The sequence below is a fragment of the Brachyistius frenatus genome, unplaced genomic scaffold, assembly GCF_029030835.1.
Source record: "Brachyistius frenatus isolate BFR_SWC_R1_liver_20210118 unplaced genomic scaffold, ASM2903083v1 Contig_9, whole genome shotgun sequence".
NCBI lineage: Eukaryota > Metazoa > Chordata > Actinopteri > Embiotocidae > Brachyistius > Brachyistius frenatus.
The window spans coordinates 6,119,856-6,144,108 of record NW_027210608.1 but is presented as its reverse complement, the minus strand read 5'-3'; the positions used below and the strand labels follow the sequence as shown (position 1 = coordinate 6,144,108).

The 24,253-nt window shown below is 40.5% G+C and overlaps 1 protein-coding gene across 1 annotated transcript in view; it reads right to left on the bottom strand.

The window, feature by feature from the left end:
- Positions 1 to 19,372, bottom strand: part of igdcc4 (immunoglobulin superfamily, DCC subclass, member 4) — a 49,350-nt gene extending 29,978 nt beyond the window's left edge. The window contains exons 1-2 of the mRNA XM_069690488.1: positions 19,082 to 19,372; positions 241 to 555 (exon numbers count right to left, since the gene is read on the bottom strand). Coding sequence (XP_069546589.1) covers positions 241 to 555; positions 19,082 to 19,331 — 565 coding nt within the window. The 5' untranslated portion in view covers positions 19,332 to 19,372. The remainder of the gene's footprint in view (positions 1 to 240; positions 556 to 19,081) is intronic.
- Positions 19,373 to 24,253: the final 4,881 nt, after the last annotated feature.

Below are 24,253 nucleotides of genomic sequence, written 5' to 3'. Positions count from 1 at the left end.
GATCAACTAATTGACTTCTCATTTTATTCCATTCAAATAATTCTGTTTTCAAAGCAGCGCTAAAAATCAAATAAGTCTCAAACTATTCATTCCACTTTCTACAGAACTAACAGACTTCGACAGACAGATTCACTCATATTAAACCGACAGAAATGTGTAAGCCTCCGTCCCACCCAACTTATACTTAATCAAAGCCCCCAAAAGAAACAAGGATGGTCCTGGGGGTGGCTGGACACTTACTTGCGAGAAGCACGTTTACAGTGCGGCTGGTCAGTGCTCCAAGGGCGCCGGCACTCACACAGCTGTACCCGCCCTCCACGCCCTGGGGAGGCATACCGTCCTTCGAAGCGGGCAGCAGTAGGAGCGAACCGTTCGCTAAATACTGCAGGTAGACATCACCCTCCAGAGGCAGTGGCTGGCCATCCTTTAGCCAGGTGACATTAAAAGGTGTGTCGCTGGCCCCCAGGTTGCAGTCCAGCAAGAGGGGCAAACCTGGCTCCAACACTACATGGCTGGGCCCAGCACCGCAGCTCAGCTCCACCGATACAGGCTTTTCTGTGGAGAGCAAAGGAAGAGAGGCTTGTTAACTGTGCTCTGCAACAGTCTAGGTTGAGTCTAAGTTCATCTTTATGATAAAATATATGTCCATATTTGTCCTGCCTTCGATCTGATTATTGTTTCTTACATGCGTGTCATTTGTCATATCTGCTATTTTTGGCTACTTTATCAGTTTCAGCATTTGCCAATTTGTCATTTCACAGCATAACTTCAATGGAGTCAATAGCGTTGGCAACAGAGATGGATAGTGGCAGTGCATTCCAGAGGCAGGGTGTTGTGGGGACAGAGAAGAGGCCAAGCTCAGAGGAGGAGGAGGAGGAGCTCTGCAAATGAAAAGGGTGGAGCGGCGTGAAGGGATTTGTATGTCAGCAGCAGGACATTAAAGTCAGTGAGAGAGGCAAGGTGAAAGGTTGATGAGCTGGTGTGAGATGAGCAGCAGAATGCTGCATAAATGCATGAAGGTAATTTAACCATTAAGCTGTGGTTTGTTTTTAATGATTTAATGTAAAGTGCTTCATTATCATTGAGGAAAGTTGCAGATAATTGCGATTTTATATGCAGTGGTATCAGACTTAGTGTAATGGGCATCCAGCTGATTTACTTTATTGTTTATCTTAATACTGTATAACTGTATATCACCTACTCAGTGAGGTATTATTTCTAAGTCCCTCCCTCTATTTTATAACAGTAAGTTGTCCTGTAAAATAGTTTTAACTTAGTACTATGGATAAGAAAATGGCAGCAGAAAAGAGTAAAAACAGTAGAGATCTTAATAGAAGAGAGAACTAATAAAAAAGTAAAGGAGGGAAATTGAGAGTGATTGGAGATTAAAAAAAAAGAACTGAAGACTTCAAGTCTTGAGAGACATGGCAGCATTAAATTATCATGCATAGATAGGCTGAAGTGTTAGTCACATACAGACAAAAACTGAAAAAGCAAGAGTTTCATATTGCACTGCTTCCACGAGGCTACACATATTATTTTTATGCATGATCTATTTTTCCTGCTTTTAATGTGCAGATATTTCTTCATACATTATGCATTAACATGTGTTGTATAATATGCATGAGATCAGAGAACATTCTTATTCTTGTACATGGATAATAAAAGTTTACTATATACTACAGTATATCAAAGCAGACTATTAGAAACATGTTGTAAAACAGAAGTTAATGAACGTGTACAAAGATTTTAATGCTTGCATTATAGTGAGGGAATCAAAGAACTAAGGCCAGGAGCTTAGGGATAGTAAGGACTGAACTGAAACTTCCATAGTGACATCTATATCTAAAATTGTCCAATTTTAACAACATATTTAGGGCCCGAACACCGATGGTGCGAAAGCCCTATTGTTATTTTGTTTGTCTTGATTGTCTCTAGATTTGTAAATGATAAAAACACCATCTCTTTGAAAAAGATAAATCACCTCTGCAAACACTGGATCCCGATACTGTATGCATCGCACCTGTGCCAGGTCATTGTTATTCTTTTCAGTGTCTGTGTTTGACATAGCCATGATTTTTCCCTGGGATAATGAATCATTTTGATTTAGTTTTATGACTCGGAGTGAGTTGGCTCATACTGCTTTAAAATAATTTTTCACATTTCACATTTATTGACTTGGCAGACACACTTTAAAATTGACACGAGGCTCACAATTGCATGAAGTAACATAAGCGCTGAGCAAATGCCATTTTATTTGTTTTTAGAAAGACCTAAGATTGTCTGACCTCCACTATTGACAAGCCCAACGGCTGATTTATAGCGCACTCAGGGTCGGTGGACATTACAGTTGAACACATTTATAGTGACAGCGAAAGGTTTGGGTTGCCAGCAGTCACCCTCTCTGACAGAGGAATGTACATGTGTGTGCTTGTGAAAGTTATTCAATCTAGAAGCAGTAGTTTAAAATTAGTTTGGACAAAGCCTTCAGGAAAAAAAACATTAATTCACCACTTCTGTTTAGTTAGACACATGCAGTAGAAACTAATAAAACTATTACATTGCCATTACAAGAAATGTGTCAGTTAATAAAAATCACAAAGAAAAAAGCCACACAATACGATAAGAGTAGAGTATTGGCAGAGGATTGTGTGAGAGTATCCTGCTAGCAGGATAGATGTGGGATGTTCACCATCAGCCTCTTGGCAGATTGTTCAGTCTACAGATACATGCTGTCTTGCACATACTTCACTTCCATGTGAACAAAACATGAATATTTAATGTTTAATTTGTCAAACTTTGTACAGGATCTCTTGGACAAACGTCTTGGAAAAGTGCATTAGAGGAGAAATTATTACATATTGTACATTAGTGGGCCTACAAGTGAGGCATCACTACACTAATGGCTGATTACTACAAACCAGATTTGTCTGACATAAAGATTCAGACAGTTCAATCTAGACTATCTTCATTCTCTTCCTCGTGCAGTTAAACCAATCAAATTTTGGGAGCCAATTGTTTCGCTGGTGTCATAACAGTGAAACTGTTCCTTTGCTGCCGTCAGCTGTCATTCCAGTGTCAGATCGATGCAACCTTCCCCCACCCCAGAGTCACTTCCACCTCCATCCATCGGTCCTTCTATTGTGCTCATTAGACTCCCGCCTCACATCCCATCCATCCAGATCTTTAGTCACTGCTCGATTCCCTCACCACCATCGATGTCAAGGCTCCATCTGGGGGGAATATTCCTTTACAGCTCATGGTATGATCACCTTCCTAAAAATGACGTCATGATGGGATCTTATTCCCAAAGATTCTTCACATTTATCTTCAAACTTCCCTATCATGCAAACTATATCATATAAAGGCATTTAAATGATCTTCACCTCTCTCGCATTAGAGCCTCCTCATTTAAATACCATAAATTAAAGCTATGTCTTTTTCATGGAGACATTACATGATTTCATGTGTACCTGTGCAAGGAATATACGTAATTCAAACATCCTGTCTATAGTTCATTTGACAGACTTCTTTGTGAATTCAGCTTAAAACCATTATTATTTATTATAAGAGGCACAGAAAGACAGTGTGCGCACACACACACACACACACACACACACACACACACACACACACACACACACACACACACACACACACACACACACACACACACACACACACACACACACACACACACACACACACACACACACACACACACACACACACACACACACACACACACACACACACACACACACACACACACACACACACACACACAGGCAGGTTTCCCTCAGCTTCTCTTTCTCCACCATTGGATTAATTAAGTTAATGGGAGATGCAATTTTTTCCTTGATTAAATGAGGCCTGACCCCCCACCATCACATCCTGATGAAGTGGCTGGGTAATGCTGAGAAAAGCAGTCTGGCGAGCCCCAGAATTTGGTTTGTGGTATCCATATATTCAGACCTACACACACACACACACACACACACACACACACACACACACACACACACACACACACACACACACACACACACACACACACACGCCTACCTGTCATGGAGACGACATAAACATGCATGCATGCACATGCACACAAAAGCACAGACAGGAAGCACATGTGAGCACTAAAACATTAACATAATCTTGTTGGAACAAAAATACTCGCATATGTGTGAGTCAACACACAAAGAAACCGATAACCTCCACTGCTGTACACTTCCCCTCTCCCATTTCAACTAATTAGGTCTCATTAAGTCATTAAAACGTTAGCAGCCATTTCCCAGCTCACTGCCAATGGTTTCGAATGGTGAGAGGTCGGGATGATTCTGCGTTGGATATGGAACCCATTACCTCTCACAAAACTGGAATCAAGTGGTGATGGGGAGAATAAAAAAGAGGAGGAACACCTTGAAAAGTTACTGTAACATTTTAAGAACCAAAGTTTAGGATGACCTACTATCATTTAAAGAAGTAGGCAAGGTAATCATATCACATATCACATTATTAGTGGATATTTCATCTGGGATTAAAACACTTGATATTCACACACACATTTGTGTCAGAAACCTCGACATGCCCTAGATTTCTGGCCACGTGTAGCGGGTGGACACATACACATGCACACACGCACACGCACACCCATACGGTAAGTGTCGGTCGGTGTCTCATGAGGACACAATGCACTGAAGAGGGGGGATCTGTGAAGTGGCCATTTTGCCATTTTACTGTAGAAGTGGGAGCTGCTGGAAAGGACAGGGTGCACTCTGGGATATAGTAGCGGCTGTGCGGTCTCGCTGAGCTGTAGTGAATGGATTGTGATGGCGCTGAGCCAAGAGGTTCATCGCTTACTCTAAGCAGAGAGAGGACAGTGGTTTACAAAAGGGAGAGGGGATGTAACTGACCTACAGACACCAAGAAACAATCAAACACCTAGAAAAGAAGCAAACATATCACCCCAAAACAATCCAGTGTCCCTTTGACACTTTTCACATATTGTCTGGATTTCTAATAGGTTTCCAAATTACACCAATAATAGTAATTTGGATAAACTAAAAATATAAAGCTGTTAGTTCCTGTCGTAGGTGGATACATAGAGAAATGGATAGACTAAAGCCTGATTTGTGCTGCTATTCACAATCTAATACAGAGGACAAACAAAACATACACTGACAAAGAAGCAGACTGTCTCTGTCATTCAGTGAGCGGTAAAAGAGATAAAAGGCAGGGGAAATGGAGACGTTAGGAGGGCAGTGCTCTTGATACCATCAACACTTATGCCACTAGTCCATTTCTATTAATGGATCACCTATTCACAAAACGTTGGGGGCAACAGAAGGAGAAAGAGGAGGAGCAGGAGGAGGAGAGCGATCCAACATGGCGAATATTTCACCCGGCCCAGCTCACTGTCAACAGAGACTGGACACCCAATGACCCTGAGGCCACAGCTCAGATTTCCACAGTCTCTAAAGCGAAGCTGCACAATACCAGAGGCCTTTCAGGAACTTTGCTATATACCAACAAAGACACTGGATTAAAAGAGTTCAAAAGTGGTGCTTCATGTAATGAATTCAGAATGCTGACATCCCAGAACAACATGTTGTCATTTGCTGCTGTTTTTATGAAATGTTTGCTGCATTTCTATTGCTACAATATAAACTTCACAACAATAACAGTTTATATTCATACACCACTTTCCATCACAGCCACGTCTTTCATAGGCTGTTTGTGACTCAACCGTTTGCACTGTTATTATCCTGAGCTGATGTGCAACATCTTGGCTTTCACATATGTTTGTACCCTATATATTATTAAGACCGTAATACAGCGAAAATTAACAAGCTTGTACAACAAAAAGACAAAAAAAACAAAAAAAACAAGAGGTTTTAAAACTTAGCTGCTGAGTTAACTAATGTGTAACATGTTTACCATCTTAGTTTAGAATGCTAGCATGCTAACAGAAACAATAAATCCAGCAAAAATGCAACCTCCAAATGAAAATGACTTCAAAACAATTTTGTGTATCTATGTCTCTTGGTCAGTCCTTCCAGGAAATTGCGATCGCGATAATTAACACAAATTCAAGCAAACTCCGCAATATTTGCGGGAGCTTGCCATTTTTTTTTTTTTTTTTAATTCCTGCAATTTTATCCGCTTAAAATGTTGTTAGCAGAATCTGTGCTGAAAGTTTTTGGGCATAAAATAAGTCTTTTCAGACAAAACACACCGGAACAAGTGGGAAAAAAACAGAAGAGGCGGGGTTTGCGGAAAATGTGGCTTTCACAATAAAATGTTCTAATGAAATGCTTTTTATCAATGGAAGTGATTACATATTACTGTATGCTGCAGAAATTTCAGTTGTGAGAGACTGCACTTTGTTTTTGTGAATACCGCAGGCCTGTGTTAAATTAACATGAATTAAACAGCATCTAAAGCTCTTATTTTGATGGCTGACGTAGTCTTCGTATTCTATATTACAGTCACAGACTGCCTGTTATGTAAAGCTGGGTCATTTCTATGCTTTATTTTTGTAACCTTCAGCTCTATAGTTCTCTAAGTTCAATAAATAACTTAAAGAAGAGAACTAAAATATTTCTGTGATGTGCAGCACGATTATTATCACAGCATGTGATTACATATTTATTCCTTTATCAAGTAGTCCTTAAAAAATAAATAAATCGTATTTTACTTTCTGCACTTGCAACTTTTTCTAATTCATGCAATTTTACGCAAACAACTCACTTAAAACTCTGCAAATTACATCACAATTTTTGAGAAATTCCCTCGCAAAATCGAGCATTTTTGATTGCAACGATCACAAAAAAAAAATCAAACTCAATGCAAAATCCTGGAGGCACCAATTGGTGTCCATAACTTAGTCAGTGCACTACTATGGATTTGGATACAGTTTAAAGAGTCAACTCATCCAAATTAGGTAATATTTTCTCATTTACAATTCATTTCATTTAGCTGACGCTTTTATCCAAAGCGACTTACAATAAATACAACAATTTACCCCGATGGTATCCTTTTCGAGATATATGTTGCGTTCAAATGGAACTCCTGAGCTTGTGATTACAACATGGCAATCGTTTGAACCGCATGTTTTACATTCAATTGGTTAAGACATTGAAAACACCGTTGCTCGGCGACAGCAATGTGGAAGCCACGGAGGCGAACAGGTTAGTGAGCTAACGGGGTGTCAAGCGATGCAGAAAATGCAAAAGGCGGAGAGGGAAAAGATGCGGCCGTTGCGAAGATCAATATTTTCCTCAGACGTAGGCTGACGATCTAAGTTATGAAGACCAACTCTACTTGAGTAAAATTACAATATATTACCTACATCTAACGAAAAATGAACTTCCTTGGCCTCCGCCATGTCTGTAAACATCAGCAAACACTTCCCGACCAGTAAACTTGAGGCTTGCAGAACATTTCTCGCTCCGAAACCGTGAATACCGCATACGGACACTTCTGCTGTACACGACTACATAAGACTACATTTGAACACAGCGATAGTCATGCCAGCAACCCTGTGCTGTTAAATGCACCATGGCCCTCTCAGCAAAATGTCAGCACACATTTTTACAACAACAAGGCCAACCACGTTTAGGAAGCACAAAGTTTACGACCTGACTTTAGCATCTTAGCGTGCCAACGCAAACTGGCACTAAACACCTGTAAAAGTACAGTTTGGACAAGAATGTAACTAGTTTTATCATTAATCAAAAAAGTGACAAATTAAACAATCCCGAGGAGAACTTGGAGAGACTCTGTACTAAACTTCATGGCAATGGATCAAACAGTTGTTAAGATATTTCACAGAAAACCCAAATTGTCAATGCCACGATAGCACTAAAGGAAAACTCTTAGCCTTGGCCTGCTGACTCATCAGAGTCAGGAGGGTTAATCCTCTGGGGACCCTGAATGGTTGTAGAAAATTCAATTTCTTGGCAATCCATTCCTTTGTTGTTCAGTCTGGATCAAAGTGTTGGATGAACCAACATTGTCATCCATAAAACCACGCTGCTAAGAATTGGAACAAGTAGGCCTGCTATAAGGTAGTATTGACAAGTTAAGTAGGCTGAAAGAGGTCACAAACTTCCAGAGATTGAGGCGAAATAGACTCAGAGTTTCAGAATAGATGAGAACTGAACTAATGCGGATAAGATTAGGGCAGCCTTGAGACTCAATTGAAATAGAGCAGCAAAATGTGATTAAAGATAGTTTTGTGAAGAGGGACCAAAAAGCACACAAAAGCTGTGATCACAGACTTCCTTGTATATCTGTTAAATTGACACAGCAGCAGTAGATAATTGCTATGATTTGTTCCTGAATGATGTTAGAGGTGTATTGTATCGTGCGTGTAGGTAGCATTTGTCTCAGGACACCTGTGTTGTAGGACATTACGATGCACTGAAACATAAAAAGGCTTCAAGCAGACTGGATAGAGACAAACTGTTTAATTGACAACAATTAGCAGTTTACAGCTGGAAAACTGTGTGTGTGTGTGTGTGTGTGTGTGTGTGTGTGTGTGTGTGTGTGTGTGTGTGTGTGTGTGTGTGTGTGTGTGTGTGTGTGTGTGTGTGTGTGTGTGTGTGTGTGTGTGTGTGTGTGTGTGTGTGTGTGTGTGTGTGTGTGTGTAGGGTCTGGATATCTGGACACCACAAACCAAACCTCTAACACTGCTCAAATGTCTTCTTTTTTTTTTCTTTTTTTTTGCTACTGTTTTTTTTTCAGAGGTGTTTTTTTGTTTTTCAGATTTAATAACCTGACATTAATAGCAACAAGGTAAAAAAAAAAAAAAAAGAAAAAAAAAAAAAGCCCCACCACTTGCATGTGCTTGTGGCCAAAAACTATCAGGCATCTGAATAAATCAATATTTTGAAGCCACAGTTGTGATCGTCTGAGCAGAGAAGCAGCCAGTGATAAACCCTGCAGGGACACGGAGACTCTCGGGTTTCGGTATGCGAGTGGAAATGCCTGTGCAATAACAAGAAACAGAGACTCTCACTGACAGACGCACCTTACTACTGTCTAAATATTTTGGCTTTCATTTTGTATAGTTTCATCTCAACTATTGCTTTGGGTATTGAGTCCTTTCTGTGAAAATACAAAGCCCTGTAGGTGTCTGAAGCATGCTACATATTCACCCACCGCCTTAGATAGCGTGGATTGCAAATTAAAAACTGTTTTACTAGTTAAGCAATGCTATGTAGAGAGGGCTCAACATTTCACTGAACCCACAGTGAGGCTACGAGTCACTCAACAATGTGAACAGCTGCTGTGTCAAGTGTTAACCGTTCCAGCTGTGTTTCCTCCCGCGATGATACACCACGGTTCTTCTCACACCCAGTCATGGGCACAAACACAGTCACTTTCACTGTCAGAAAGCTAATATAACGAATCAAAGATTTTTTTTAAGAAAGTCTAACGTTATTTTTCGAAATGAACTATAATAGTCGCTGCTCTGACACCCCCTGAGTTACTCACCAAATCGCATTGTATAATTCTTCAAAACCAAGTATCATTTCATTACCTCCCAAAAGCACATTATCCAAATTTCAAGATGAAAATAGGAGTAATGTTCAGTATTGATAAATCTTGTCATAAATTTGTTTGTACTTGTTTGCGCTGTAATATTGAAAAAAAAATACCCATCACAATTTCCTAAAACCTAAGCTGACATTTTCTCATTGCTTGTTTTTTCAATATAACAATAAAAGACCTAAAGATGTTAAATTCACAATCAAAGACAATTAAAAAAAAAATTAAAATTGCACTTCAGAAGCTACAACCAGTGAATTTTGGCCTATCAGTCTATCAGAATAGTTAATTGCAAATTTTTCTATCAATTGTCAAAATGATTAATCATAATCATTTCAACTCTATTAGATTCCCAAACCTGACAAAAATTCCCATCTATCCATATTTGCCAACCTGCCTTTGCACTTGCAACGCTGTTCTTTGATGCGCAAAAGCTCTGCAGTCAAGCATGAAATTCATTGTTTTTTTAGTTTTTTTTTACAAAGTTACAAACTATAACTGACATTTTAACCTAAACTGTAAGAGGTCATACCGACTCTCTTCTCACAGCCAGTGTAACAACAAATGACATAAAAGTGTACAGTAAAAGAAAAGCAAGAGTTGCGGTGGGACAAACATGGGGGCCAAACAGAGAACAAGGGATAGAGAACGAGAGAGGAGGCGTAGCTGTGCAGTCCCTCATGCCTCCTGCTCTATGTACAGTGCTCATTCATCCTAGTCTGGCTTCCTCCAATCACAGAGCAGCTCTCCTGCATGTGGGGCCTCCCAGCAGCATGGGGCCTCCACATGGCCATGTCAAGTGCCAGACCCACTTGCATGAGTCAACAAAGCTAGTAATAAAACTAACTTGGGAGTAACACAGGAGATCCAAAACGGAATCCGTTTACAAACAACTTACAGCTAGTGCAACTGGTGCAGGAGATGGCATCTGGTGAGGTAGTGGATGGTTTGAAAAGGGACTATATCTATGCAAAGACAGGAGACAGCACACAGGCAGTACAGCTCAAAAACACTTCCTGTTTCCTCAACCATGCCTTTTAAAGTGAGGCACATCTACGCGATAACGATTGTACGCAAGGATCAGGGTTGAGCATCTCACAATGTCAGAATGATGAATGAGATTGTTATGTGACACTGTGCATGCACTGGGAAAGGGCAGACTGCATTGAGCAAGCTTCGCATATTATGCTCACACCGGGGTTCTCAGCGATGACATTTTCCATCACAGATTTGAGAGGTGTGCTGTGATCTTTGAATAATATACTGCATTTGAATGAGAACTAGAGGACGTGCGTACTCAGTATAATGCACAAATGGTTGTTCAAGAGATTCAGAAATGCGTGCTTCCTATTGTGCGATTGCGGAACATAGTAGGAACTGAAGTGCAGCCCCACTTTGAATTTCTAGAACTGCCTTTCCCACTGCAGCACATACTCATCAATATAACTCTTCAGATAACCCACATCTTCCCACCTACACGGCCACCTTTAGTGGAACTTCTGCTCTATCATGTGACCGAGCAGAGAGCAGGGAGGAATGGAAGGAATGTGAATGCAGGTTGGTTAACCAAGTGAGCGCATCCAGGCTGCTGATACTCTAACAAAAGACACACACACACACACACACACACACACACACACACACACACACACACACACACACACACACACACACACACACACACACACACACACACACACACACACACACACACACACACACACACACACACACACACACACACAGGTATGAAGAAAAGCTTACCAGCATGATAAGCTGACCTACAGTCTTAGTGACAATGTGGTTATAATTTGGCCTTGAACCGAGGCGAGTGATGGCTGAGGCTCAGATTAATATTCTGCATACCACCTTCAGTGCAGCTGAGCAACAGCTCAAATCCCATCATGTATATCAGTTGCACTATGAGGCAAACCTCAGTGACCTAGTAAGCCAACAGGATGAAATAACACAATCCATCTGAGTTGCATCATTGCAGTAGTAATATCTCTTTGTGCTCCTGGGATCAAAGTATTAATAGATAGCAGCACTGCCAAAAAGCAACTCTCCTCCATTTGATCTCAGTATGCAATTGAGATGCAGCTCAGTGCAAAAGCGGGTGTAGGAGAAAATTAGTTTTGGCCCTTCAAGGTACATCTTGCATGTTGGGAGTCATTCTGAAAAGTACCACCGTGGAACCTTTTCTGTACTTCCTACATGACTCCAGCTGGTGGGATCAAAACCCTGAAATGTTTCATATTCAAAAGTGGGTTCTATATTATATTATATTATTGGCATACAATAAGCCAGGAAATGAAAAAAGAAATGTGGACATTTGCCGATGATGGTCTCTCAATATCATATCATTTCATAGTATCTTGTCTGTTGCAGGTTTTAGATGAGGAAACCAAAAATCTACAAAATAACTATTTTATCTAGAAATTGGTCTTTTGTCTTTTCTAGAGATCTGATGCAGACTAATAAAAAATACATACATGCTGACTGAAATGAAGCTCTCATTAGCTCAAAGATCTTCTTTTTAGATATTTTAAGAGGCTATGCTATTTATAAGTGAGAAAAAGCAAGCACAAAATAAATTCACCACATTACTTTGAACAACCCCAGAGTGCAAATCATTCGAATTCATAGCAGACCAAATCAAGCTCAAGGCTTCCTCTCCCTTCATGCAAACACTTCTGTGCTTAAGATTGCTTCCTGGCAGTGTGAAAAGGCACACACAGGGCACCATAAAAATCAACATATTCACTGCACAAATATACCCAGCTGAAACTCAGCCCAGGGCATCTTTAAATAATATGCATCCTAATTTAGCATGGGCTCTCTGGGGAGGGGATCAAGATGCACGCACAAATTGCAGCTGACACACCCACGCTTACACACAAGCAAACCGGCACACCGGGTGAACTGTATGTACCTCAGCAAACACACACACACACACACACACACAGATACCTAATTTACCACTAATGTGTAATTAGCCAGTCTCAACAGGCAGTGCTGTCCAACACGTTCTGGTCTCAAGAGATCTGTGTATGTATGTTCATGGAAATACTGAAGGAGGGTGATAAGTTTGAGGCAAAAGTTCAACACTAACAACCAGAATATAAATCATTAAAAGAGGAATATTTATATCATTTACAACTAAATTAGGAAATGCAATTACATGATGCCATGAAGGTGATGAGCTGAGACAAGACGATAAGAAGGGAGGGTGAGCTGAGGACAGACTTAATAGCAAAATTAAGAACTAGTATTTTATTTTTCAATTTAGCCTCTGAACAAACTAAAAACATGATATATAGACGGAAATATTTGTGATGATGTTACACATGAGCAGTAACAGTAAAGGCCGGCGAGTTTACAGACAGCATACATCCCCGTATAAATCCAATGTTTAATATTCTGTAGCAGCCACTATACGGTAGGTTGAACAGCTGTCCCTTTGGTGTAGACACAACAAACTGGAACTGAAGATCTCTGAACATTAAAGATGATGGTAGAGTTCAGGAGGAGACATGGATGACAACTCTTTGGGGACCTAAAGGTGGAGACCAGCAATGACTCCATCAGAAAAAAGGGCTTAGTGGAATTGATACATCCTGCAGAAGGAAGCAGAAAGTACTAAAAGCTCAACATTTTTGTTGTTGTAACTATGTAAATCAACAACTCCAACTAATATTTACTCTAATGTCAGTTGTTACAACAGTTTGATACCAAATATGAAACTGGAGAGGGAGGAATAATCCTCAAAAGTGACACAACACCCCTGGTGTGCTCAGGCGAAGTAATGCGACAGAATCAGATCATCAGAGAGAAACAGTCAGTCGCAAAAGAAAAAACAAGCTTTAATGGAAACTTTCAAGGAAACTGTAAAACAGCTTAAAAAACGCTCTTGGCTTCATGTGCCACTCTTCACACCAACCTGCAGTAACACAAGCTGTTTGTTTGCTTCCAGGTTGGTATGAAATACACTGTACTATAAGAAATGATGTAAACGTGTGGCAGGGGAAGTGAACATAATACCAAGCCAAAGACACCCCAACATTTTGAGTATTAAGAAGAGCAAACAAAGGCCAATATCACAATACAAATCTGGTGTGAAATGCAAACACCAATGCCCGTGGTATACAGGAACACAAAGACTTATTGGTACCAACAGCTCTTGTCTATTGAAAACTGAAGCTGCTATGACAACACAAATGTATGAATTTGTCATCTCAGGTTTCTGTCAGAATCTTGTTGTAACTGTCCAACAGTCAATCACGTATGAACAAGCAAGGTCTGATTATCATTACTCTGTTTGTTTGGCTCCTATAGCTTGAAGGCAACACAATGAAAGTAATCACAAAAGCAGTAGAATATAAAAAACTAAATTGTGCCTACTTTTATATCCGAGTTGGGAAGAAATTGCAGTTATATTTCATCCCAGTAAATGTACAAGTAAGACTGTCGTGCAAAATGTCATTCAACTTTGTCTCAGTGGTGCAACATTTGTAACAGTGATACATGACTTCACTGTGCTGCAAACTGAATATATGGGATGTATGAGTTTTATGCTACAAGCTGAACTTTACATTTCAACAAATAACATTGTTGAGACTTAGCTGGAAAACATTTGTACTCTACAAACTTCACTCAATTCAGAATATCTTACTTTGACACAATGCCAAGCTGAAAATGTTTCCCCCTTTGTGTAACTTTACATCGCCATGATATTTAAGCTGGAGAATGGACTTTGCCCCACAGGACACCGGTGCAGTGTGGAATAAATGGTTGACTCAAAAAAACATGTACCTCCCACCACCATGCCTAAGAAGCATTATAAGTTTTACAGTCAGATTTTCCTCAGGTGTTTCATGAAAATATTATCTTCGTATGAAACAAGTTGCTGAGCTGACCCCGTCTGACCTGAGAATACTGGAGGAATAACAACGGGTTCTTCTTGACTAGAACTGATGACTCAGAGTTTAGATGCTGAGTTGTAGAGATAGCCATCCATCATCTATTTCACAATAAAAGATCCTCCCTTGGACAGTGTACGGTGATTATGCAACAAAGTCAGAGTAAGACGTCAACAGTGTGATGTTGATGGGCTAGCTCACAGCCTTCAAAGGTATGTCAGAAGCTTGTCAGTAAATTTGAATAACTTAGTTTTGTAAAGGATTCACTTAGTTAAACTGGGAAGCAGAGCAACGGTGTGCTCAAAAATGACAAAATCTGACTGGCCATTTGACGCTTCCAGCAGTGTAACGTATTTGCTGCATATTCTACATTATTCATTTGTCCGTATAAGGTAACACTAAGTTAATACGGAAATGAAGAAGCTGTGATAAACACATAACGTAATCAGAGACACTTTAATTAGTGTTGTTTTCTGACAGAAGTTGAGCAGAGGAGCAGGCTACCATGGGAAGGCTCTGCAGGTTTTCATTATAAACTTTCGATCAGTGGTTCCCTAGCCTCATGGTTTATATTTCTTCTTAGTCACTGAGTCAAAAATGATACACACTCTTCTACTTTCTTCAGCTTGACGAAATACAAGCCAAAAAAAACAATTGCAAAACATACCTTGGGCTCAATTTAAATAAATGCAACAACAACAAAAAAACATGCTGAGATTTGTCTATTTTTACCATTAAAGTGACTATAATCCATATTTGTACAGTCATAAAGTATTACATGACGGTATTAGGAGTCGCTTAAAGTGAATGGGAATTATCACCTGAATCTGCAGCTCCTCTCAGCTTTACAGGTTATAATTGATTGTTTAGTTGGTCCAGTCCACAACTGTATTGTCTCGATTCCCTTTCCCCGCTCATAGCATTGCAGCAGCTGGTAGCTCTATTCAACAAGAAAACCCTAAAAACCAACAACTTGCTCAACACCAAACATCAGGAAGACACATTAACCAACCTATTGTGAACATTGTGGAGGATTGAACAGATAAAGAGCAAGATACTTCCTTCAGGAGTTGGTAGAGACCAAAAACAAAGCTAAAAGAATTGGAATTACATTCATTCAATGCGAGAAACATGCCTTCAAATAAACTATAATGTTGCTTCGTAACTGCTAGATGTGTCAATATGCAATTGCGTACAAACAACACATTAATTTAAGAGGTGACAATATATCAGTCTATTGAGTTCGTAACTTCTTTAGATTAGCCCAGAGTGGCCAAATTATTGTAGGTTTAGTTTAGAATTTTCAGGAGCCTTGCTTGCTATGCACAAATCAGTACTTCAAAATAAAAGCCCTAAGCCCAATCCAATTTTTTTCTGAATTAATCTCTTTTCTAGACAAACTGCTACTAACTCATTTCTGGTTGCAGGCGCTTCATCAAAAATACCAATTAACATGGGTGCAGTCAGTGCTGTCCCTTTCTCTGTGTTGTTTGCAGTTTCTCTGTCTGTCTGCTGGCTTATCTCCTGCAGGATCACTCCCATAGACATGCAGGAGGAGTTTTCAGCATAGATGGTCCAGGAAAAGAAGTTAACGAATCATAATACTTTTCTGCTTAATAAAGACTTATCTCACTCTGCTGCTCCTGTTGAATTGCAACAGGCAGCTGTTGCACTAGGAATTGCCCAACTACCGAATTGAACAGTTTTAAGCTGGGCAGAACAGGAAAACATCACAAAACATGCTGGTACAAAAAGATGACTGAGAGGAGACATTTAATAGGAGTTAATATCTTCAGGGGTAAATTAACTCATGGCATTCTCAGTCAGTATACGCTACATTACGGCACTGTTGCTGCGTTTACATCTTTCATGTGCATATAAAAAGGCCAAAGGCGTTACAATAATCAGATTCATTCGCTCATAAAGTCTTTCAGAACGGTAGATGTTTTATTATTGTGCCCATTATCACTGTGAAAACACAGACACTCCGGCACTTTTGTTTCCTTCATTCGTTTGATTGTGATGTGTTAAGTGAAGCTGACATATTTTCATTTGATCTTTAGAATGGACAAAACAAGGTCTTTGTGCTTGCCCTCAAATTCGCCCCAGCACCAGCACCCACCAATTCATCACTGGGCCAGAACCCCCACCCCTCCACCCCCCCAACCACCACCACCAGCCAACGTTCCCACAAACCACCAACACTCACGACCTTCATGCATGCTCCACTTTCTGAACCCAACAACATGCACATGCAGAGAAGCATGCCTGTGTTGTTTACTAGCCTTGATGACACTAGAAAGTAATTATTTGGTAATAATACATGATAAACACTAATGTGTTGAATTTGCTCATAAAGCTCAGTGTTGCTGTCATCCGAGCTCATGAATACAAATGTGGCTTTGGCTCTAAAGCAAAACACTTTTTGGTGACAAATCTTACTTATCTAGAGCTTTTTTCACATATGTGTGATGTTTTATCAATTCAACCAAATGTCAAAACGTAAAACTTCTGATGATAAATCTCAGTGCAAATAAATCAACCACCTCCTCACTCTTATCATAGACAACCTCCATAACATTCAGCATTTACTTACAAGAGATTTCATCATCTGGATATGATCGCCCCCAGTGTATCACTCATGCTCCTCTTAAGAGGATCTCAAAGGGAGTAATTGCTGGAGTCTGCAGGGCATGGCAATCCAACTCTATATGAATTGTATCCTCTGACCTTCTACCACTATATCAGATGAAAGTCAAGGAGGCGCACGTCTAGTCGCCTCCCTTTTAAGGCCTTTATATGCATAATTGAACAGTGAATAATGGAAGTTATGTATTAAAATTACAGTATCTCAGAGAGCTGATGTCTGCCTGGAAATGCACACGTTTCTGAAATATTCACTCTGTCAGGCTTCACTTTTCACGGCCGCACCAATCTTTGTGCACAGCGTTGCTTTACTTCTCATCACTGCTGGTAGCAATCACTGCAGAGCAAGTTGCAACAGAAAGAAAAGCTATGGCCAGACACAAGAAATGGATAAGACTATACTGGCTGTTGACTCAGGATAAAAGTGATGGAAGATATGTGTTTTTTCTTAAATCAGACAGAGTTTCCTCTGGAAAATAAGAGTTTGAGTAGTACAGCAATGGGCTGATCAAGTACTATGATAAAAAATATTACAGAAGAAACAGTGGGCTTCAAAGGTTTTAACCACAGGAAAGCAGAAGTGCCCTCTTAACATCATGAAATTCAAATGAAGCAGCACATCCTCACATCTGAGCGGCTGGAACCAGTTTGGCAATATTAGCTGGAGAAATGACTTAAACAATTTACTGAACATAAAATATTTTGATAAAAAAAAATCATCATGTTTTTGGTAGTAGCAGTACAATTGCACACAGCCCTGATCTGGTCCTCATGAGAGGCACTTAACAGACAAATACTTCATAGGCACTTAAAACTTTATGCATCTTTCTAAATGTCCATCACACAGCTAAATCTTGAAAGCGGAGCGCTGCAGCTTTACATACACTGATGACAACTGGTTACATTTCACTGCTATTCCTACATGTCTGTACAAAAATGATTGATGGATGGACGGACTGTATGCTTATTTGACTATTTTGCTTCACTACATCAGTGTTACTTCAGTCACCTACTCACCTTGAACTCAGTGATTTCTTACAGGCATATGCAGAAATGTAATGTCATGAAAAGTTTTACAAAAAAGAAAGCATACCACGTTTCCTTGTTTCAGGTCCATTGGTTCCTGGCCCTGAGAGAGCATTTAACTGTACAACCTGCCCTGATATTCTGTGCAGGTCTTTTGTCATGTAAATTCTACGCCGACTCATCGCCGCCTGTGTGGGCTGACTTTCCACTGTCAGGAGCAACGGCAACTAAATCTGATGTGCATCTCAACTCCACGACACACTGTTCTTCAACTTTATCCAGATCATGCTTTAGTAAAGATTATTTTCATGACAGTACAACTCTGTCCTAAAAAAAAAAAGACTCACTCAACTTTTATGAGCCGGTGGCTAAAACCTGGCTTCCAGTGCGCACAGTCGTTGGTTCTTTAAACTGAGACAAAAAGTTATTTATTTTCAGTAGCCGAGCAATCGACACATTTTAGACCGGGCTGTCAGGGTGCTCTCTTATTGAACACTAACGCCGAGTCCACATGTCTCCATTGTGTGCCCCGTTCCCTGGTTTTGATCCCAAACTTCCCCACCGGTCGGTTCAAAACCCCGTGGCCGCCCCGTGGCAACATTTAGGGCTGCTGTACTCAGGCAAATGTGCTGCAACTTCGCAATGCCAAAGCCTTCCAGCGCGTCCCGAGAGAGACACCACATGAAGTAACAATAAACTCCTACATCATAAGCAGCGGATAGGCCACATGAGGTGAAGACGGAATACGGAGGAGACGCTGGACGGACCGTGCAAGGTGCAAATTCACCCGGTGGCTCTCCTATCTGTTATCGCAGCCTACTTATGTTCTGAGTAACTGCACTTCAGTGTAATGTGAGTGGTCCGCTGCCTCACACATGCACCCCACCGAAAGAAAAAAAAAAACATGCAGATGATTAAAGTGAGCGCTTTACCTTGCTTGGATGGACCACAAAACAGCGAAAGAAGACAGAACAGCCAAATTGTACTCTCCACCGCCATGTACAGCCTTTGATTTCCACCAGCGGGGTAGCAGCGTGCGTCTATACAACCCGCTATACCGTTATAGCGACATGCATATGTTGGAATCCGCTTTTGTCTCCGCCGGTGCGTAAAGGAGTCTCTGTGAATGTTTAGGTCTCTTTGGTTAACAGTCCCCTGGCTTCCCGAACAATAAGCTTGCATTAGTCGGGAGAGAGCCGTCGTGTCTCTCGGCGCTTCAACGCCATGTTACGAACGAATGTTAAGTGTGTGTTGGCTCCTGGTCCACACACACACACACACATACACACACACACACGCATGGACGCACACGTGCGCGCGCACTTTCACGCACGCGCTCGTTCACCAGACACTGGCTTGGCTGATCGTCGCTGGAGTCCTGAAAAGCTATCGTTGATTCTAACACACCCCTTCTTCTCCCTTTTTGTTCAACTCCATGCTTTCCACTAACACTTGGAGGATCCCTTCAAAGCAGATGCGCCGTAGAAAGCACTTGCGATACCAAATTTGTGGAAATACACGTTACCCCAGGCGCCCTCTCTCTGTCTGTCTGTCTGGAATGATGAATTCGTAAGGATAATGCCTCCGTATCTGCGAGAGCAAAACGAAGTGTGGAGAATGGTCTGGCCAAGTGGTTATTTGTAATGCCTGCTAATGCGCTGTCCTGAATGAACCCAATGTTGGAGTCAATGATGCTGCATGTGCGCTCACACACCAACATACACATCCCGTGCAAACATGATATTTGCAGCATTTCCTGCCATTTTTTCCACATATTTTATTCAATATAGCTTTTGTGTCTTTTTGATTTTCTCATTACTTGTATGTGTGTCTGTGTGAGCATGCACCTTTTGTTAATGACTGCATGAATGCCGGTGCGTGATACAGCAGGGCTGAGTAAAAAAAATGGAGAGCAGGAGAGGCACATGTGCTCCCTGAGCAAGAACAGGCAGGAGGAGGAGGTGGCGGTGTGGAAGGAGAAAGGAGGTGGGGGGAGAAGGAGGGGGGTTCGTTGGTGGTGTGCATCCCAATCAATCAACCAGCTTGCCTCCTGCTCTGAGTGCTGAGGGACCCACTGACTTTTGCATGCAAACACATAGCAGGAGCCAGCTGGAGCCCAGCCTCCCCAGAACAGACAAAGACTCGCCTCGTGCAGCGCTCTCGGCATCACTGATACACCAGCAGTAGTATCCCCACAGTCACTGGTATACAGAGATGTGCAGGAGAGACGAAAACAAAGCAAAGGCTCCTATAACCTGTCCGATATGGACATAGAGCTGCTCACATGCACATCAGAGCTGCTACTTGTTACACTGTACTGTACTTACACAGTGCCGTACACACACCATTTGATGTGACATGTACTCATAAATTGCTTGTTGGGATGAAAAGAAAGTTTTTTTTTCTAGATTATCATGGGCTCATTTTACACCACAACATGCTCCTAAGGACTGATTTGTTTTTGTTGTTGTTTTTTTTAATGGATCTTCAGCGTGCAAGGGGTGAATGCATTACACATTGCCCACAACACTGAGAGGAAAGACAAGTAATCATAAAAAGGCTGTAATGAAGGAGTTCCCTTTGGTAATAATATCATGTCCTTCCAGATTTCTGGTCTCAGTGTATTCATTTAATACTGATGAGAGATTGATTTGAGCTGATGAAATGAAATGGGATAGATGCATTTCCCAGGTGTCTGATTAAAGCAAATATCTGGGCCATCAGATTATGTGATTGCATTGGAAAACTAATAGCACTGCTGTGTCCTCTGTGATTGTGGTCAAGCTGCAATTTCCCCGCGTCTCCTTTTTCCTTCCCAGCTGCCGTAAAAAATAATGAACACAAACTATCAGCTGCTCGCAAATTTTTAGTTTTGGCTATGTGCCTCCATCTGTCACACTGTGGGCTTGCATGTGCTCTATGGGAAGGCAGAACAAATGAAAGCAGCGCACCTGTGCATAGCAGAACATGATTATACAATACTAAGTGCATGTCACAGTGCTAAATGTTCAGACAACCACAAATGAAAAGGCTTGTGGCACATCAGAGGCACAAAAGCTGATCAGATGGAGGGGACGACCTGCTCCGAGCTGTTCTTAATTATGTGAAACCCGATTCCCTTAAACCACAAACCAAGTGAACATGCGGCAGCAACAGTTGAAGCCCCGTCTGCAAATTGTCACCCCCAAAAGACATGGCTGGCCATGCACGCAGGTTGACGTGCATTATGAGACTGGTTGCTCTGTGATTGAACGTTGTTCTCTCATTACCATATTTTATCAGTTTTTGTACAAGATGAAAACAGTGTGCTCCAGGATTTATTACGGAACATTGTTCCAACAGGCACAGCTTTCTTTTCACTATGAAAGAAAGCCAAAGACAGAGCAGGACAATTGCTGAGAAAATTATTTACACGTTTGATGCTCTGCCCACTGAGGCCAATTAGGATAGTAAACTTGTCTGGCTTGAGTCAAACAGCGAGAGCTTTCAGTAGTTTCTCTTGGCAGAAAAAGGAAGTTTGGCTTTGCTGTTTTTCTTTGAAAACACATGATATTTTTCCATTACAGACAATATTGCAATGGGTTTTTGAGGAACTGAGCAATGACGCTGCACTCCAGAAAATGTCCATCTTTGTAACTCGTATTCGCATTGAGAAAATATTTTTTTCTTTCTTGAAATAACTGAGTGAGATGAGATTAAATTCACTTTTTCCCAATGCACTTACACTGCCTCAGAAATATTCTTCAATTAAATGAACAAGAACGGAAATCTGCTTGTTATCAAAGCACTGTCATGCACATCGAGTTTGTCTTTATTATTGTCAAAATTACTGTAATAGTCCACATTAAAATTCCGTTAGAAGAGGAAACTAAATCAGTGTTGTTATTACTAAAAGAATTCCTGATGCAAGTAACATGAATAAAAATAAACAATAAATCACAAAATTCTGTGAGTACCAATTGTTAAAACTCACTTGCGATTTTATATACTTACATTATCTAGTTTTGCTGTGCTAATGTATGTCAACTCAGAGTATATTTATTACTGTTACCAATTACACAACACTACAGGAGACTGAATTGGTATTAGAGCCCTCATATTTGATGAAGCTTAAAATAAAATTAACATTAGAAATGTAATAACTGGTTTCTGTCTGTGAGCTAAAGATGTATTTATGTGGGCTGCCTAATGATGATAACCTTATCATTAACTATCACCTTTCATGAGGAACAAATGTGTCGTCCTTCGTGACGCATTACAATCATTGCTAAGACATTATAGTATCTGTCCACAGTGAACATGTGATTAGAAGAGTGTATTATTCTTTAAGGAATAGTGCATTTTAAAGAAATGTATATTGATGAGTTTGTTATAAGGTTCATGAACCACTCTGTGATGTAAAGTGTTCATATGCCAGCATGATATATGTACCATTATAGGCTGGCATTTCCTGAGTTAAATAACACATCTGGTCCTCCTAGCCTTTATTTGACATTTGTTTTCGATTCTGTGGTCCTTTGACCAATTTAAAGAGTTGGAAAATAACATGTTCATGATTTAAAACACTCTTTCATTACTGTCCTCCCTACAGCAGCGGAGTCTGCTGTTTGCGATTCAGCTCTGGATTATATACAGCAATCAATGAGACCGCGTGGCAGTCAGTCACAATTACTTCCACAGTAAAACAAATGTTTTAATGGCATTCTGTTTCTCTGTTACTTTTATTATTTATCCAATCAGTTAGAAGCCATTTCTGAAAGAGTCTAAAACTATCTTGTTTCTATTGTAACATTATAATAAACTTTGTTTAATTAAGTCAGATTTGACTGGGGATAGAAATTAAAAGTGCAGTTTAAGAAGTGCAGAAATGACAGCAGGTCTGATGTGGTTCCAAATAAAATTTTTAAAAAAGTATCATCTCGCCTCTTCCCCAGATTGTTTGTGTCCTTGTCTCCAGGCCACACAAACGAGTCTTGATTCTGTGAGGTTTGTGTATTTAAATGCTGAGTACGGTTGCCTCAGAGGTGGCTGTCTTTCATCTTTTCAAGGTCAGAAACAAACAACAACATCTGACAGCACAGTGTCTCCTGAATGGGTAAGGAAATACCACAGACTGACAGACAGCCAGATAGAACAGTGCCCCACTCTGGAGGTGCTGAAGAATGACCACATCAGTTCAAGTACATTAAATGTAGTGCACAAAGGAAGATATTTTCTACATTTTGAGCAAAGAAATGCATTTTATACTAACTCTGTCCCATCTGTTTTCATCAACTACACCTTCCTGTTCCTAAAAATTAACAAACATGGTCAGTATACTGTAAGTCTCCCATCTCAAGCTGGGTTTAATCAACTACTGTGAAATGTTTAGTGAACAAACACTGTACGCTACGGTCCATGGTTCATGTTTGGACATGTAAATGAGGTTGGTGTATGATTGCCTTACCACAATGTTATTCCACCACCTTCCGCTGGAGGGGTGCCCTCCGCATGCTTGGTCTGGAGGGAAGTGTCTCCATAGAAACTAAGACAACGGTGGCACACGGGCTTAGAGGGTGACTGGGCAAATGGGTTTTCTTTTGGAGGACAATGACACTCGGGAGCACTGGCGCTGGGATGCAATTGGGAGCATCAAGCGGGGATATTGAGTGTCAAACAACAGACACTTATTTTTTACCTCATTAACACATAAGTGCATTAACACACCCACTGATAAGGATGAATACATGTATTCATGTATTAAATACTAAACAAGGAGACTAAAGTGTGTGCTGTGCCGCCATGTGTGTGTGTGTGTGTGTGTGGTGTTATAATTCCATCTCTTACTGACACATTTGATTTTGTTATAGCTTATCTCGGAGTGGAAACAAAATGTAACACGTTTAAAGAACATTGTCTAGCATTTCTTTCAAAATAACACAAACCTGCGTGATGAAGAAAGAAGAAACATTAACATGAATTAATCAGCCTTTTATTTGATTTAAATATGCAAAATTAGTTTTAAATGCCAAGAAAGGAAGAAACAAATACTTTTTCGCTGATCAATTGTAAATGTACGGTTCTAAAAAATAAGACACCGCATGTCTCAGCCTTTGATATTCAAT